General features: G+C 51.8%; 3 protein-coding genes and 1 pseudogene across 4 annotated transcripts; 3 read left to right on the top strand and 1 right to left on the bottom strand.

The window, feature by feature from the left end:
• The first annotated feature begins 365 nt into the window (after nucleotides 1-365).
• zbtb1 (zinc finger and BTB domain containing 1) lies at nucleotides 366-4,298 on the top strand. Its single transcript, XM_086018698.1, has 3 exons — nucleotides 366-624; nucleotides 1,657-2,175; nucleotides 2,440-4,298. The coding sequence occupies exons 2-3, from the start codon at nucleotides 1,661-1,663 to the stop codon at nucleotides 3,815-3,817; spliced, it is 1,893 nt and encodes a 630-aa protein (XP_085874824.1). The 5' UTR covers nucleotides 366-624; nucleotides 1,657-1,660; the 3' UTR covers nucleotides 3,818-4,298.
• Nucleotides 4,299-5,670: 1,372 nt separating this feature from the next.
• LOC147128513 (complement C1q tumor necrosis factor-related protein 3-like) lies at nucleotides 5,671-7,569 on the top strand. Its single transcript, XM_086018700.1, has 3 exons — nucleotides 5,671-5,838; nucleotides 6,510-6,650; nucleotides 7,212-7,569. The coding sequence occupies exons 1-3, from the start codon at nucleotides 5,766-5,768 to the stop codon at nucleotides 7,484-7,486; spliced, it is 489 nt and encodes a 162-aa protein (XP_085874826.1). The 5' UTR covers nucleotides 5,671-5,765; the 3' UTR covers nucleotides 7,487-7,569.
• Nucleotides 7,570-8,435: 866 nt separating this feature from the next.
• Nucleotides 8,436-9,344, top strand: LOC147128514 (complement C1q tumor necrosis factor-related protein 3-like). Its single transcript, XM_086018699.1, has 3 exons — nucleotides 8,436-8,687; nucleotides 8,757-8,894; nucleotides 9,002-9,344. Exons 1-3 carry the CDS (start codon nucleotides 8,510-8,512, stop codon nucleotides 9,271-9,273), a joined length of 588 nt encoding a protein of 195 aa, XP_085874825.1. The 5' UTR covers nucleotides 8,436-8,509; the 3' UTR covers nucleotides 9,274-9,344.
• A 6-nt stretch (nucleotides 9,345-9,350) lies between these two features.
• LOC147128515 (myosin-6 pseudogene) lies at nucleotides 9,351-15,723 on the bottom strand (annotated as a pseudogene). The gene is made up of 2 exons (XR_015083838.1): nucleotides 9,902-15,723; nucleotides 9,351-9,718 (listed from the first exon to the last, which is right to left on the bottom strand). The product of XR_015083838.1 is annotated as a myosin-6 pseudogene (transcript).
• Nucleotides 15,724-15,994: the final 271 nt, after the last annotated feature.

Below are 15,994 nucleotides of genomic sequence, written 5' to 3' on the forward strand. Positions count from 1 at the left end.
CTTTTTATGTTTTTTGTCTGAGTGATAAACAATTCAACATGAATATTTCACAACACAAAAATAGCTACTATGATGAAACAAAATAAAAATTAAATTAAAAATGTATATATTTTCAGGGATCCGTGCCTCAAGTTGTGGTGGAGGAACGACCCCTCTATGGCCTGCCCATGGGGACGGGTTGCCAATTTATAGACTATATTACTGTATCATCCAATTGAATGAATAAAACGTATACGCTATACTGTATGCATCAAATAAAATGAATAAAAATAACCTATTGTATGCAATATGTGCGTTATTATATTGATGATTAACTACAAATTGTGGACTTTGAACGTTGCCAGAAGCTCGGCCTTGTAACTTTATTTTGAAGGCGCCCCCTTCAACTGGAAGTCTTTATTTTGTTCCTCGTGATCCACAGGCAGCTTGTGCGGAAGTTGCATCCAGCACTAGTTGAAGGAGGACGAAACGCTTCTTCTTCTTCTTTCTTTTTTTCTTTCTTCTTTCTCTCTTCTTCTGTCCCGGCCCGCAACTTTTCCCCGCAGGGGAACCGCCGTTTTCCGCGGAGCCTCCGCCCATCTTCAGCCCACTTACGAGCTCCTCTGTCGGCCTCGGCGACTTGCGGTGAGTCGGTGTTGCGCTGCCTGAAGTGCGGGGGGCGGTGGCGGGGGGGGGGGGGGGGGGTGCTTTGCGTGCTTGTTGCGGGGGTGGCGGGGCTGCTTGCGGGAGACGTCGCCGTCTGCGTCCCAAGTCAACGCACCGCCAAACTCTTGTTCCTGTTTGCCTTTCAAAGTCACATGTTTTCAAGCGACTTCGTCTGTCTTCTCGCAGCCGTTAGGTGGCGCTAAAGACGGTTTCATTTCCCGTGTGATATCTTTAATCTTTCCTCTTCAGTTTTCGGCTATTATTTTCAATCATGTACTTTTAATTTGGAAGTGTAGTATCCAAGATTTCCGGTGGCGTAGACGCGTATTAGCTTGTTAGCTTGTAGCTCCATGTTAGCCGGATCGCGAGTGGGGTGCCACTCCCCTTCTTTTCCTTCCCACCTTAGTTCGTCCAGCCCCTGTCGGCAACAGTAGAGCCTCTGGAAAAACAACAACAATAACAACAACAACAAGAAACAATATATATATATGTACTGTATATAAATCTCCTCTCGGTTGTAGTGCAACTTTTTTGCTTCAGAGTCAACCAAAGCTAACGAGTCGCTCGTAGTGTTTTTGTTCCGGTGTCAGGAAGCAACCCACATCGTCAGAAAGGAGTTTCTAGTATTTTGGACACTCCAGGCGACCCTTTTCAATCACTTAAAGGGTACCTATATTGGAATATTACAAATAGACAAAAAAAAAAAACGAAACAGCCAAGTGCAGTTCATAGTTCTCTATGTGTTTCTGAAAGTGTTTCTAAGTCTCTTGTCCATTTGGATCAACTTGGACGTCATCAGGAGGCCAATTTCCATAATCCCACCCACACACTTTGCCTTGAGCGAAGCATGCTTGTGTGAGCATCATGAACAGGAGCTGGAAGTGGGGCCTTAGAAATGATGAACAGTTCTGAATAGCTATTAGTCAGTCCTACCACAAATCTGTTCGAAGCAGAAAAAAAAGTCAGCATTTATCTCATTTAGCGTTGATGTGCGTGCCTGGTGTCCCACAGGGCGATGGCTCGGCCGAGCCACGGCGATCACGTCCTTCGGCAGCTGAACAACCAGCGCGAGTGGGGCTTCCTGTGCGACTGCCTCATCGCCATCGGCGACATCTACTTCCGGGCGCACAAGGCCGTGCTGGCGGCCTGCAGCTCCTACTTCCGCATGATGTTCATCCGCGACCAGCAGGGGGCGGCGCGCCTGGACCTCAGCAACATGCAGATCAGCGCCGAGTGCTTCGACCTGATCCTGCAGCTCATGTACCTGGGACGCATCGCGGCGGGAACCTTTGACTTCGACGACCTCAAAGCGTCCATGGTCTACCTGCAGATGTACTACATCCCCGACTCGCTGGACGATCTACGCGACATCCGCGGCGCGTCCAACCTGACGCCATCCTCGTCTGAGTGCTCCACGGCGGCTGCCGCCTGCGGGAAGATGTTGTTCGGGGTTCGCATGTATGAGCGGCAGAGGCCCGCGGCCGCTCAAGATCCTGTCGACGGCGGCAAAAACGTCAGCGGCTCCGCCAGGTACCCGCATTCGAGTCATTTCCGAGTTTACTAGGGCTACTACAGCTAACGATTTTTTTTATTATCAGAGAATTGGTCCATTTCCTTTTTTTTTTTCAATTAATCAATTAATCGGAAAAAAAAATCATTTAATTTAAACAATTTACAATCAAAAGTTGTCAATTCATCAATTTAATTGTTGTACCTCAATTCCTATTTTTATTTTGACCACATCAACTTATTTTTTCCCCCATCGGTTTTCATTAACCGGAACAACCTTGTCAGGTACCTGGGTGCGCCGCTGGTGACCGAGGAGGCGCCGAGCGCCGTCGTCCTCCCGAGCGTGGACGGGGGACACGCGGCGGAGCAACCGTGCGACCTGAGGAAGCGGAGCGGAGGAAGGAGCTCGGCACTGAGGGAACGCCCTCGCTTCGGCCGTACCTTCACCTGCGACGACTGCGGCTTCGTCTTCAGCTGCGAGAAGCTTCTGATCGAGCACATCCTCACCTGCACCAACCGCAAGACCTTCGCGCCCGTTCGCAGCCCGGACGGCGACGACGACTCCGCCAAGGCCGAAAGCTCCACTTCGGACAGCGGCGAAGAGCGCCGGATGCTCGCCGACCTGTGCTCTGTCGCGGCGGGACCGAGCGGCGGGACGGGATCCGCCTGCCGCGTTTCCATCAAGACGGAACCTGGGGACGACCTGCGCCTTGAGGACCGGGACGCGGGCGGAGGCGCCGCGACGTGCGGGGACGGGATGCCGGGCGACGAGGACCGCCGGGTGGAGCCCGGCGTCTCCGGCCTGGAGAAGGCGGGCGAGCGTTGCTCCAGCGCCATGTCGGGAAGCGATTCCTCGGCCGCGTCGCCTGACGTTTTTGCCGTGAAAGAGGAGAGCGCGGACGGCGCGCCGTGCGAGCTGTGCGGGGCGCCGCTGAGCGAGGACGACAAGTCGGCGCACTACCTGTCCAGCCACCTGGGCCACATCTGCGCCTGCGGACGCTGCGGACAAGTGCTGATCAAGGGCCGGCAGCTCCAGGAGCACGCCGAGCGCTGCGGCGAGTCGGACGAGGCCGACGAGCCCCCCGGCGTCGACCTGGCTTGCCCTCACTGCGGCCTGCTCTTCCAGAGCGAGAGTCTGGCGCTGGAGCACGCCCTCTCCTGCCCCCACGAGGCCGAGGCCTTCCGGCCGGGCGGCGGCGGCGGCGGCGCCGGCGGCGCCGGCGGCCCCGGCGGCCCCGACCACCGACGCAAGCACTTCTGCGCTATCTGCAGCAAAGGCTTCTTCCAGCGCTGCCACCTGCGCGAGCACTACACGGTGCACACCAAGGAGAAGCAGTTCACCTGCCAGACGTGCGGCAAGCGCTTCCTGCGCGAGCGCCAGCTGCGCCTGCACACGGACATGCACCGCGGCGTGGCGCGCTACGTGTGCCCCGTGTGCGAGCAGGGCACCTTCCTCAAGCACGACCACGTGCGCCACATGATCTCGCACCTGGCGGCCGGCGAGACCATCTGCCAAGTGTGCTTCCAGATCTTCCCGGGCGGCGAGCAGCTGGAGGAGCACATGGACGTGCACCTTTACGTGTGCGGCGTGTGCGGCGACAAGTTCCGCCTCCGCAAGGACATGCGCACGCACTACAACCTCCAGCACACCAAGAGGCTGTAGTAGAGGGCCTTTTTCGGGGGCCTGGACGGTACGTTGACGTAAGGGTCGTGTTTGTTCTGTGACTCGGCTCATGGCTCCATTTACTCCCATCAAATCAAATGACTCGGATCTCAAGGTACAAGCGTCAAGTCGGGTGACCCCGACCGCACGGGTGGTCCCTACGAGCGCTCGAAAACATTTTTTTTGTTTTGTTTTTTTTGTCTGCACTTTGAACCCTCATCTTCTCACACTCCTGACCCGGTAGCTGTGTTTTGGGGGCGCGGCCGAGACGTCGGGCCAAACGGGATTCCCGGTGGACTTGAAAGTGTCGCCGTGCTGCCGCCGATGGCGATTGTTGGCAAAAGCTCATCAAGCGGACTGACATGAGCTCAGAGCGGGTCCCGTTGTGCTTCTGAACACGTTAAATCCAAACGGACCCTCAAGAGTTGGATATTTGTGTACTTTCATCAACTACACACTTTGAATAAACAACTGCACACTTCGCACAAGTCTTTTTTTTTTTTTTTTTCAGACAAGCATATCGACTTGACGATGATATTCGAATTTGTAATTCAGAACTTTTGATGTCCTTCCACTGTTTACTAGTCATGCAACAAGATTTCCTAAGCAAGACAGACGGTCAAAATGCGGACTCCGGTTGAATTGGCCACTTCAACTTGTGCACCGAGATAATTCCTAAAATGTCCACAAAAGAAAGCATTGTGGTGATTAGGCACTAAAGAATTGAGAGAACGATTTCGGATGCAGCCACTGCATTCGTGGCTCCCCAGTCACGAGAATTAGCAACATGAAGTGTTCCCCAAAATGCCCGGTGTGGTTGCAACGGTTACTTCAACCATGGTACAAGACACCCCAGATTTTGAAAATCGGACGATGAGTTCTGCAGAAAGTGAGTTTTTAGTGTGTGGGGTACAACGACCTCTTTGGGGAAGGTTTTTGTGCGATATTTCAAAACGGGATGCCAAGACGCCTTCAAATGAGAGTCAAACACTCTAACTTGACTGTTTCTTAACATATCTCACGGAGCCTTTGGTCCGCTGCTTCGATTGGCTGTCAAGCTTCACTTGAAAATATCCACCAATCACCTCATATGAGCCCAAATTCCCGAGGCTTTCGAAATAGGGCCCGTGTGAGTGTGCGTTCAGCAGCCTGGGTCAGCCTTTGTAGCTTATAGTCAAACGTTCACTGCGATTGGCTCGGAACAAGACCGATAGATCTGGCTCAGAGTTGAACAAACTTCAACATTTCTAGCAAATATTTGCAAACAAAGTTCAGAATTGAACCAAATGATGAAACATACATTTGTTATTTCCTAATTCCAAATGATGTGACATCTGTAGGGCAGCTTGGGACACCAAGTGATTGGCACTTCATCTTCACAGTTGAGGTTTGGGGTTGGAATCTGGTCTCCAGCTTGCATGGACCCTTTTGAAAGTAATCGCTTAAACACTTGATTCCTTTTTGAAACCCATCCTCGAAGATTGCACTTAAAAAAAGAATGCAAAAACACGCGATTTTGTTCCAGGGAAAAATGTTGTGTAAGTGCAAAGGCATGCCATGTATGTAACCGTTTCACAACCTGTACAAGTACCAATGACTTCTTTCCTATTTGCCCTTTCACGACTAAATTAACGTAACAAATGTTACAAATGCCTTGGTCATGTCAATTTCTGGCGGGACCAGGTAAAAACAAAAAAAAAAAACGGAGTAGCCTGTTGTTCGGACTTGGCACCTTCGTATGCTGCAATCTGTGTCCCTGGCGAGGGTTCACTCTACGTGGCCCATAACTGAAGCCAGAATCTCAAGGACATGATGTTCAGCGATGTCTGGTCTCGGCACACGACAGCTAATTTGTTCGCCTTGACAAATATTTGTCAGACGTGGATGCCCAAAATCACGAGGCGGTCCTTAAGTAGGGCCACCGAGCCGGACGCTAGCGCATCCAGAGATGGCGTACCAGTGGGTGATTGCTGCGTTGCTGCTGTGCGGCTCGGCTGGGCTTTTGGCTCAGGGTCCCCCATGTGAGTGGCAACATCTTCCGCATTCACTTTCACCTTTCACATTTTCCTCCATATCCTTTATATCCACTTGAAGGTCTGCGGTACCAGTTGGATCGGATTGGCTGGCACTTGTACAGCGCGATGCTACCTTCGGAAAGGGCCTTGTGCAGAGTTGTAGGAAGCGTCGAGTAGTCAGGTTGATGAGCCACACAATGAAGCTACGGAAAGACTCGATTCAGGACGCAAGCGAATACTTGTCAGCAACAGTATGATTTCATGCCTACGAAGAATACAACAGATGCGTTATTTGCCTCGAAGACGTTGACGGAGAAGTAGAGGGAAGGTCGGAAAGAGGCGCTGCGCTGTCTTCGCAGATCTCGAGAAAGTCGATGACAAGGCACCCGGAGAGGAACTGTTCGACTGCATGGGGAAGTCTGTGCAGAACATACTTGAGGGCGGCAGAGCAGTGTCGAGCTGTGCTGTAGTCGGAGGTGGGAGTGCAGCAGGGATCATCTCTGAGCCCCTTCCTCTTTGAAATTGTGACGATAGTAGTGAGGACAAAATGTGTGCCAGCATATGGATCTGAAGCAGGATATCACGGATATGGAGGAAACACTCCAAAGAGTTTTGCGTGTACACATGCCAACTTCAGCAGGTATGAATGTGAGCCATTTGGTGACGTGTTGGCGCAGGGGCCCAGCAGGTGGCGTTCTCGGTGGCGCTGAAGAGCGACGACCAGGTGGCGGGTGACCACGGCCCCTTCAACACGGACACCACCCTGGTGTTCAAGAGGGTGGTCACCAACGTGGGGAACGGCTACGATGACAACACGGGTAGGACGCCACGCACCGCCCGGAAATGACTCGTTCTGGTGTAATCGGAGCTGCAACAGACGCCGCCCCGTTTACTTTGAAAGGCAGAGAATTCAAATCATAGCTTTTATTTCATGAGATAAGGTGACTCCTAACCTGAAGTGACAAGCTAAAAAAGAATTCAAGTAGTGAAACCTACTTCTAAATTCGAACAATCTTTAATCTTCGTCGCAAACCTTGCATGTTGCAATTGTCTTTTTTGCAGTTTTATCAAAAACAGAGAAATGAAATCCAAATTTAGCGATCTTTGGCGCTCCTTCCGTAATACAAGGTTGCCGTGTTTGAATGATCTAAAAAAAGAAAAAAAAAAACAGCCCACGTAGTTAAAAATGCCGAATTTCAATTCTATACAGAATGACTTGTCAAGTGAAAGTCAAGGGGAGTCATTCAGAACTTTTAGCAGCAAGTCGCGGGTCTTTTCATGTAACAATTCATGTAGCTCGTGTCCCCTTACTACACAACCAGCGCAGTCATTCTTGGGGTCACCATCGGGGGGCACTAAGCTGGTCTTCCTCCCTGCAGGCATCTTCACCGCTCCTATCAAGGGTCTCTACTTCGTCACCGTCACTGGCGCCTCTGGATCGGAGGGGAGCCTGAACGCGGCGGTGATTAAAGATGGCGTCAACATGTTTGCCATCTATGACTCCAAGAACAAGTTCAGCAGCGCCACCAACAGCATGGTGCTGCAACTGGACGTGGGCGACAAGCTGTGGGTCACCATGTGGGCCAACCAGCGGGTGTTTGACCAGAGCCGCCTCAGCACCTTCAGCGGCTTCCTCGTCAGCCCCAGCCGTTAACCCCGCCCCGTTTAAAGTTGCTCGTCTTCAACCAAGACAAGCGCAAAAAAAAAAGAAAATAAAAACGTGCAAACTGACACAAATTTGAGTGTTTCTCTTTGTCTTGGTGTGTGTGCCTTTCGTCCCTTAAAAGGGAAGTCAAGCCCCCAAAAATCTTCACAATACTGTAATATGCACCTCCGCTAGTCTAAACTAGTCTAAACACAGCATTCGGATTCCTAGTTGGCATTTTGCCACTTTCTGTCAACTGAAAATGACATCAGAGTTGCTCGACCAATCAGGGCACACCTGTTTTCCGAAGCTGACTCACGATTGGTGAGCTGTGTCCTGAGCGACTGTGACATTTTCATTATCATCTTCAGTCGACGGCAAGCGGCAACATGGATGGACAAAAACAGGTGACTTTTACTATTTAACTCACATTCCACAAACACAATATGAATCTGCATAGGACATATTATCGTAAAGACATTTTTTGTGTTGACTTGCTCTTAATGCCCGATCCTTCTCCAACGCTACCCTGACTTCCCCTCAGTGGCGGTGCTATCTTGAATGGTGCCCTATACGGGACCCCTCAAAAATATTGATCTTATATATCTTAACATAAATCTTAACATGATCTTAACATAAAGCGTGAGAGCAATTCTAAGACCAGTCCAGAGGATGACTGCACTCTCTTTGCCTCTGTACTGTACTGTGCGTGTACTATCGCAGCATACCGGTACTTTTTCGGCTCTAGTTATTGTCAAACTTATACAAATAGATATGTTATTTTCAAATATGTACATATTTTACAGATATCTCATGCCATTACGCAATGCCATTTTAAATAGCGTATTTTTGTGGGTTGGAGGTGGCGCTGGAGCATGTTGCTCCACGGGCTATCGTTGTGTTTTTGCCAAATGTTTGTGAACAAAGTCCGCATTCTCACTGTGAACAAACATTGCAGAGACAGCGAGAGTGAAGTTCAGGTAAAAAGAGTTGATCTAAAGGCGACAAACCCCTTCGGTGATCATTCTAGCCATGGCGTTCCCATGCTGGACCACTGCTGCGACGCTGCTTATCGTCTGCGCCGTCGGTAGCCTTCGGGCTCAGATGTTTTTCCGCGACGAGCAGGGCAAGTCCGAACAGAACGACAACATCCTCTTGAACCAGCTGGCGGCCCGCGTGGACAAACTGGAAAAGGACGCAGCCGAAGCAGGTCAGTCAATGAAACGTGGGAGATGTTCCCGGAGTCTGTGAAGCTCAATCTCGTCGCGTGGGCGTGCAGCCAAAGCGCCGGCGTCCTTCGCGGCGGCGCTGGTCACCACGTCGGACTGGACCCACGTGGGCCCCTTCAACACGGACACCACCCTAGTGTTCAAGAACGTGATCACCAATGTGGGGAATGGCTACGACTCCAACACAGGTAGGAAATCCACCACCTCCATCTTGTGGGGCTCCGAAAGATGAACTGTATGCCAAAGGTGTCCCATTGCGGTACTGTACTACTAACCCCCCTCCCCTCACCCCCAGGCATCTTCACGGCCCCCGTGAGGGGTCTCTACTTCATCATCTTCAACGGCAACGTGGGCAATTCGAGGTCCTTGAACGCGGCCGTGATCAAGAACGGCGTCAACATGTTCGCCATTTTCGACACGCAGGGCCCGCTCAGCAGCGCCACCAACGGGATGCCGCTGGTACTGGAGGAGGGAGACAAGGTGTGGATCACCTTGTGGGCCAACAGGAGCATCTTTGACCAGAGCCGACTCAGCACCTTCAGCGGCTTCCTCGTCAAAAGCATGTGAAGGCCGCGTCGCCTTACAGGAACACACACATGAATGATAATAAAAATGTTCTCATAAACACCAAGCAACAATTTGTTGTGTGTGCATTTGCGTTTATTATGTGTGTTGTGTCACGTTGGGGGCATGGCAGTGATGTCATCGGTAAACTAACATTGCAACTGCAGTAACTCTTATTTTGAAGAAAACAGGCAGGAAGCTATGTAAACACGCGTGCAGAAATTTGGACTTCAGTGACTTTTATTGTGAAATGCGTCCTTTGTGACGTCAGATTGTGATGTTTTGATTCAAAATTTCAGGAAGCCGCATGATATACTGTAGTCCACCTGTTGGCTTGGAGTGGAATCAATCGTAATCCTAAGAATCATGTCACAGCCAGTGTTGTTCTTCGTAAGGTCACGTGAGTTTGTTATATTTCGTCTTGGTGTTGGTCGATCCAAAAACAAGCCTGTAAAAAAAACACACACGTACACAAAAAGACCACATTAAATGTAAAAATGTGACATTAGCTGTGCATTAATGTGGCTTCTTTTTCAAGTTCAGCGCTGTCAAGTTGAAGCTCTGGATAGTAGTAACGTGTGCTTTAGCATGCTAGCTTTAACATCCTGTTTTGACTTGACAGGTGCCTTACTTCTTAGTCATCCAGGTTCTTCTTGGCGCCGCCGTCTCTGGTCTTGGCCCTCAACTTGTTGACTTGGGTCTCAGCCACGTCGGCCCTCTCCTGCGCTTCTTCCAGCTCGTGTTGCAGCTTGCGCACTTTGGCCACATTGTTATTGGCCGCCTCCTCCGCCTCTTCTGCGGCGCGTTTGTAGGATTTGACTTTCACCTGCAGCTTGTCCACCAAGTCCTGGAGTCGAGCTACGTTCTTGCGGTCTTCCTCGGTCTGGTAGGTGAGTTCTTTGATGCGGCGTTCGTACTTGCGGATGCCTTTGACGGACTCAATTCCTCTGCGCTGCTCCGCCTCCAGCTCGTTCTCCAGGTCTTTGATGCGAACTTCCAGTTTCTGGAGTTGTTTTTTGCCACCTTTCATGGCGATCTGTTCAGCCTCGTCCAGGCGGTGTTGGAGGTCTTTGATGGTCTGTTCCATGTTCTTCTTCATGCGCTCCAGATGCGCGCTGGTGTCCTGCTCCTTCTTCAGCTCTTCAGCCATCATGGCCGCGTCCGTGATGGCCTTCTTTGCTTTTTCCTCGGCGTTGCGATTCTCTTGGACCAGCTCCTCCATTTCGTTTTGCAGGTGCAGGAGGTCCGCCTCGTGCTTCTTCTTCTGGTTGATCAGGCTGGTGTTCTGAGAGTGCAGGAGCTGCATGCGCTCCGTGGAGTCGGTCAGTTCCTGCTCGGCCAGCTTGCGGCTTCTGTCCGTCTGTTCCAGTGCGGCCCTCACCTCTTCCAGCTCAGCCTGGATCAAATTGTTTCGACGTTCTAGGACGCCGATGTTCTCCCGCAGGTCATCGTTACCGTGCTGCACGTCATCCAGTTGCAACTGGGTGTCCTTCAGGAAGACCTGGAGGCTTTTGAGTTGTTTCTGGGCATCGGCCGCTTGCCTGTTTGCTTGGCTGAGCTGGATCTCCATCTCATTGAGGTCGCCCTCCATCTTCTTTTTCACTCTCAGTGCTTCATTGCGGCTCCTGGCCTCGGACTCCAGAGATGACTGGAGCGAGTCCACCGCCCGTTGGTAGTTTCTCTTGGCCTGCTCCATTTCCTCGTCTTTCTCCGCCACTTTCCGCTCCATGTCAGTTTTTACTTGGTTGAACTCCAGTTGGGCTCGTAGTATTTTGCTCTCTTCGTGCTCAAGAGAGCCTTCGGCTTCCTCCAGAGCTGACTGTAGCTCAGCCTTTTCTTGCTCTAGCTGTTTCCTCATCTTCTCAAGTTCACAAGCACTTCTGCCACCCTCCCCGAGCTGGTCGTTAAGGTCAGAGATCTCCTCCTGCAGGTTCTTGTTCTCCCTCCTTAGGGTTTCCAGGTGATCCAGGCACTCCTCATAAGCATTTTTCAGTTTAAAGAGTTCGGTGCTCAGAGTTCGTGCCTCCTTCTGGGAGGCGTCCAGCTCACATTGGGACTCCTCAAACTTTTGCTTCCACTCTGCCAGGACTTTATCAAAAGCCCGTTGTTTTTTATCCAGTCCTGCGGAAGCTGAATTGGACCTTTCCAGGTCCAGCATCAGGTCCTCAATCTCATTTTGGAGCCGGTGCTTCGTCTTCTCGAGCGACGAACATTTGGCATTCGCCGCTTCGATGGCTTCCTCGGCCTCCTGCAGTCTTTGAACCAGCTTCTTTTTTGCTTCCTCCAGCTCCTCGGCTCTCTGGATGCCGTCGGTTTCGTACTTGTTCCTCCAGGCCGAGACCTCGTTATTGGATTTGGACAGGGCCCTCTGCAGCTCAGCCTTGGCCTCCTGCTCCTCCTCAAACTGTTCTCGGAGCAGATCACAGTCGTGACGGGCCGACTGCACAGCGTGTGCTAGTGCGTTCTTCGCCTTGACTTCCTCTTCCAGTTGTCTGCGGAGGTCTTCTGCTTGCTGGTTGTACGAATTCTTGCCTCTGGTGAGCTGTGAGATCAAGCAGTCCTTCTCCTCCATCTGCCGTCCAAACTCGCCATTCTCAGCGAGCAGCTTGGCCGTCTGGGTGGTCAAATCGTTGACGGACCGTTGAGTCTCCTCGTATTTGCTCTTGTACTCGGTCATGTTGTCCTCCATTGTTCGGCAGATCTTCTCAATGTTGGATTTGTTCTTGGCCATGCTCTCCATGCTGGAAGCAAAGTCGTCCAGCTCTAGCTTCAGCTCACTTTTTTCCTTCTCCAGTTTCTGCTTGACTCGCTGGAGGTTGTCGATTTGCTCGCCCAGTTCGGCCACGCTGTCGGCGTGCTTCTTCCTCAGCGCGGCAGCGGTAGCCTCGTGTTGGAGGGTGGACTCCTCCAGTTCCCGGCGCAGCTTCTGGAATTCGGCGTCCCTCCTCTTGTTTAGCTCCACCTGTGCTGACGTGGCTCCGCCCGCCTCCTCCAGACGTTCACTGATGTCCTCCAGCTCCCGAGAAAGGTCGGAACGTTGCTTCTCCACTTTGGCTCGTGCCGCGCGCTCGGCGTCCAGCTCCTCCTCCAGCTCCTCGATCCTGGCCTGGTTTTCCTTCAGCTTCTTCTGGAGCTGTCCCGAGGCGACCTGCTCGTCCTCCAGTCTGGAAGTGATCTGGGATGCCTCAAAGTCCTTTTTCTTGAGCTTCTCCTCCAGTTGCTGCTTGTCATTTTCTAAATCCATCAAGCTCTCTTGAGTTAGCTTCACGTCCCCCTCTAGCTTCCTCTTGGAGCGCTCCAGCTCCATCCGAACCTTCTTTTCCTGTTCCAAGGAGCCCTCCAGGTCATCCACCTGCTGCTCCAGCTTCACTTTGGATTTGCTCAGGGTGTTGGCTTTGTCCTCCTCACTCTGAAGATCATCCAGTACCTGCTGGTGAGCCTCCTGCAGCGCTTTCTTCTCTTTGGTCAGCTTCAGGATGCTCTCGTCCTGGGATGCCATCTCCTCACTCAGGTTCCTTACCTTATTCTCTGTGGCATGCTTCTCTTTCTCAACTTTGGCCAAAGTCAGCTCAAGGTTATCTATATCTTTCTTTAACTCGGAGCACTCATCTTCCAACTTCCGTTTCTTGGCCGTGAGGTCTGCATTTAGTTCTTCTTCGTCCTCCATTCTCTCATTTATCTCCTTGAGCTTTGCCTCCAGTTGAATCTTGCTCTTGATGAGCTGCTCGCAACGTTCTTCGGCGTCCGTGAGCGTGTCTTGCTCTGATTGAATTTGCAGAGTCAAGTCGTTCTTCTCCTGAAGGAGAGTCACTATCTTCTCCTCCAGTTCCTTCCGACGCATTTCCGATTTCTCAAGGGCTTCTTTCAGCTTGCTGAACTCATCCTTCATGTTGGCCATCTCTTTCTCGGACTCTGCACTCTTGAGCAGGGGTTTGATCTTAAAGAAGAGCTTCATCCACGGCCAATTCTTTACGCTTAGGAAAGAGCGAAGGTTCCACTGGATGACCATGAGGGCATCTCTGCGCTCGACTAGCTTAGCGAACTGGGCCCTCATGAGTAAAGCACGAGCGTTGGCCTGGATTCTGGTGATGATTCGCGAGAGCTGTTCATCTCGCATCTCCTCCAGCGTGCCTAATAGGCCAGCTTTGAAAAAGACTTTGGTGTGGCCAAACTTGTACTGCGTGTGGTCGATGTCCAGCGATGACAGCAGCTTCTCAGCACTCTTCTTGCAGTCCATGAACTGACCCTCAGGGATGGCGGAGGCGTTGAGGATTCGGTACCTCTGTTTGAAGTCTCCGTAGAGGACGCGGTTTGGAAAACCCTTCCTGCAAATTCGAATGCCTTCCAGAACACCGTTGCAACGGAGCTGGTGCATGACCAGACAGTTGTCCATGACTCCGGGAGTCTTTCGCTCATTTGGAATCAGGCAGCGCACAAAGTGGGGATGCGTCGTCTTCAGATTAGTCATCAGCTTGTTGAGATTCTCTCTGTGAAGAGCCGACACTGTCTGGAAGGACGAACCCTTCTTCTTAGCTCCTTTGCCGCCTTTGTCGCCACCATCGGCGCCTGAGTAACTGGAAAATAACACACTGAGAAGCTTAACTGAGGACTTCTGATAGAGACCGACCACGGTTTCATTGAGAGGATCTTTGTTTTTCACCAGCCAATTTGAGATGTTGTAGTCCACGGTGCCGGCATAATGGACAAGGGCAAAATGAGCCTCTGCTTTTCCCTTGGCAGCCCGGGGCTTCTCAAACATTTTGTTCTTGCCTAGGTGATTGTCATAGAGCTTGGACTTGAAGGTCTGGTCGCTGGCTTTGGGGAACATGCATTCTTCCTCCAGAATGGACATGATCCCCAGTGGCTTCTCAATGAGATCGATACAAGCCTGCAGGTCCATGCCAAAGTCGATGAACTCCCAGTCGATTCCCTCCTTCTTGTACTCTTCTTGCTCCAGAACAAACATGTGGTGGTTGAAAAACTGTTGCAGTTTCTCGTTGGTGAAGTTGATGCACAGTTGCTCGAAGGTGTTGAAATCAAAGATCTCAAAGCCGGCGATGTCCAGCACACCTATGAAGTACTGCCGGTGCTGCTTGGTGTCCAGGGACTGGTTGATCCTGACCACCATCCAGTTGAACATCTTCTCATACACCGACTTGGCCAAGGCGCCGATGGCGTAGTAGACCTGGTCCACGCTCTGGCCTTTGGTCACATACTCATTGCCTACCTTGACTCTGGGGTGGCACAACCCTTTGATGAGGTCGGCGGAGTTGAGACCCATGAGGTAAGCAGACTTGTCCGCTGCCTCGGTCCCGTCGGGCTCGGCTTGCTCCTCCCGCTGCTTCTGCTTGAACTTCAGGTTCCCATAGTGCATGATAGCACCCGTCAGCTTGTAGACGCCCATCTTCTCCTCGGGGGTGAAGCCCAGCACATCAAAAGCACTGTCTGTGGCCATCAGCTCCTCCGAGTCGTTGATGGAGGCCACCGTGACTTCTCCCTGCGAGATGTAGGAGTAGTCGTACGGGTTGTTGGTGATCAGCAGCAGGTCAAGCAGGTCTGGCTTCTGATTGGACAGAATCTGGTAGAAGATGTGGTAGTTCCTTTCAGCTTTGAGCTGAAAGGTGACGCGGGACTTCTCCAGCAAGTAGGTCTCAATGTCCGCAGAAGACAGCTTGCCGCTGTTCCCAAAGTGAATTCTGATGAACTTTCCAAAGCGAGACGAGTTGTCGTTCCTCAAGGTTTTGGCGTTGCCAAAGGCTTCCAGAGCTGGATTAGCCTGGATGATCTGATCCTCCAGTGTCCCCTTGCTGGGGTCCTTCTTGCCCGCCCCGCCAATGGCAGCAATGCTGGCGAAGTACTGGATAACCCTCTTGGTGTTGACGGTCTTGCCAGCTCCGGATTCTCCGGTGATGAGGACTGACTGGTTTTCCCTGTCCGTCAGCATGTACTGGTAAGCGTTGTCGGAGATGGAGAAGATGTGAGGAGGAGCTTCGGTCCTCTTCTTACCTCGGTAGGCCGCCACCACCTCGGCGTCGTAAACGGGAAGCCACTTGTACGGGTTGACGGTGACACAGAAGAGGCCGGAGTAGGTGTAAATCATCCAGGCGGCATAGCGCTCCTTCAGGTTGAACAGCACCGCCGGCTCGTGGAGGAACGTGAACATCGCCATATCTTCGATCTTGTCAAATTTGGGGGGATTCTGCGGGTGGACATCGGCCTCCTTCACGCTCACCGTGGTCCCGTCCTCCTTCTTCACCTTGACCGTGCCGCCCTCTTTACTCTGGACTTGACCCTTCATGTACTCTACCTTGTCGTCCACCACGAAACACTCCGTCTTAATGTCAAACGGTCTGGTCTGAGCTTCCAGACGCTCCTTCTCCGACTTCCTGAGGTATGGAGCCGCCTTCCCGAACTCGCCCATCGCTGCGTCTGACATTTTGGATACGAAGAGAGTGAAGCTAAACTGTGACGCCGGGACAAGAGGACACACTTTTAAAGGCGTCCGTGACACCAAACAAGGAGATGAGCCTGGAATCCACAGAAAAGGTGGATGCTAAATCTGTCTGAGGAGATGCGGCAAGGTCACAGCGGTGACCTTGGACTGTCAGGAAACCATATTAGGAAGAGCACAAATGCTGCTTATCAACGACACCTTTCAGTCCTCACACTGCTTCTTTTAGAACATGTCGGGCCAGTGCATCTCTCCACCCCACAACACATACGC

Source organism: Filicampus tigris, chromosome 20 (assembly GCF_054856515.1).
Source record: "Filicampus tigris isolate MCC_2025a chromosome 20, RoL_Ftig_1.0, whole genome shotgun sequence".
NCBI classification, from domain to species: Eukaryota; Metazoa; Chordata; class Actinopteri; order Syngnathiformes; family Syngnathidae; genus Filicampus; species Filicampus tigris.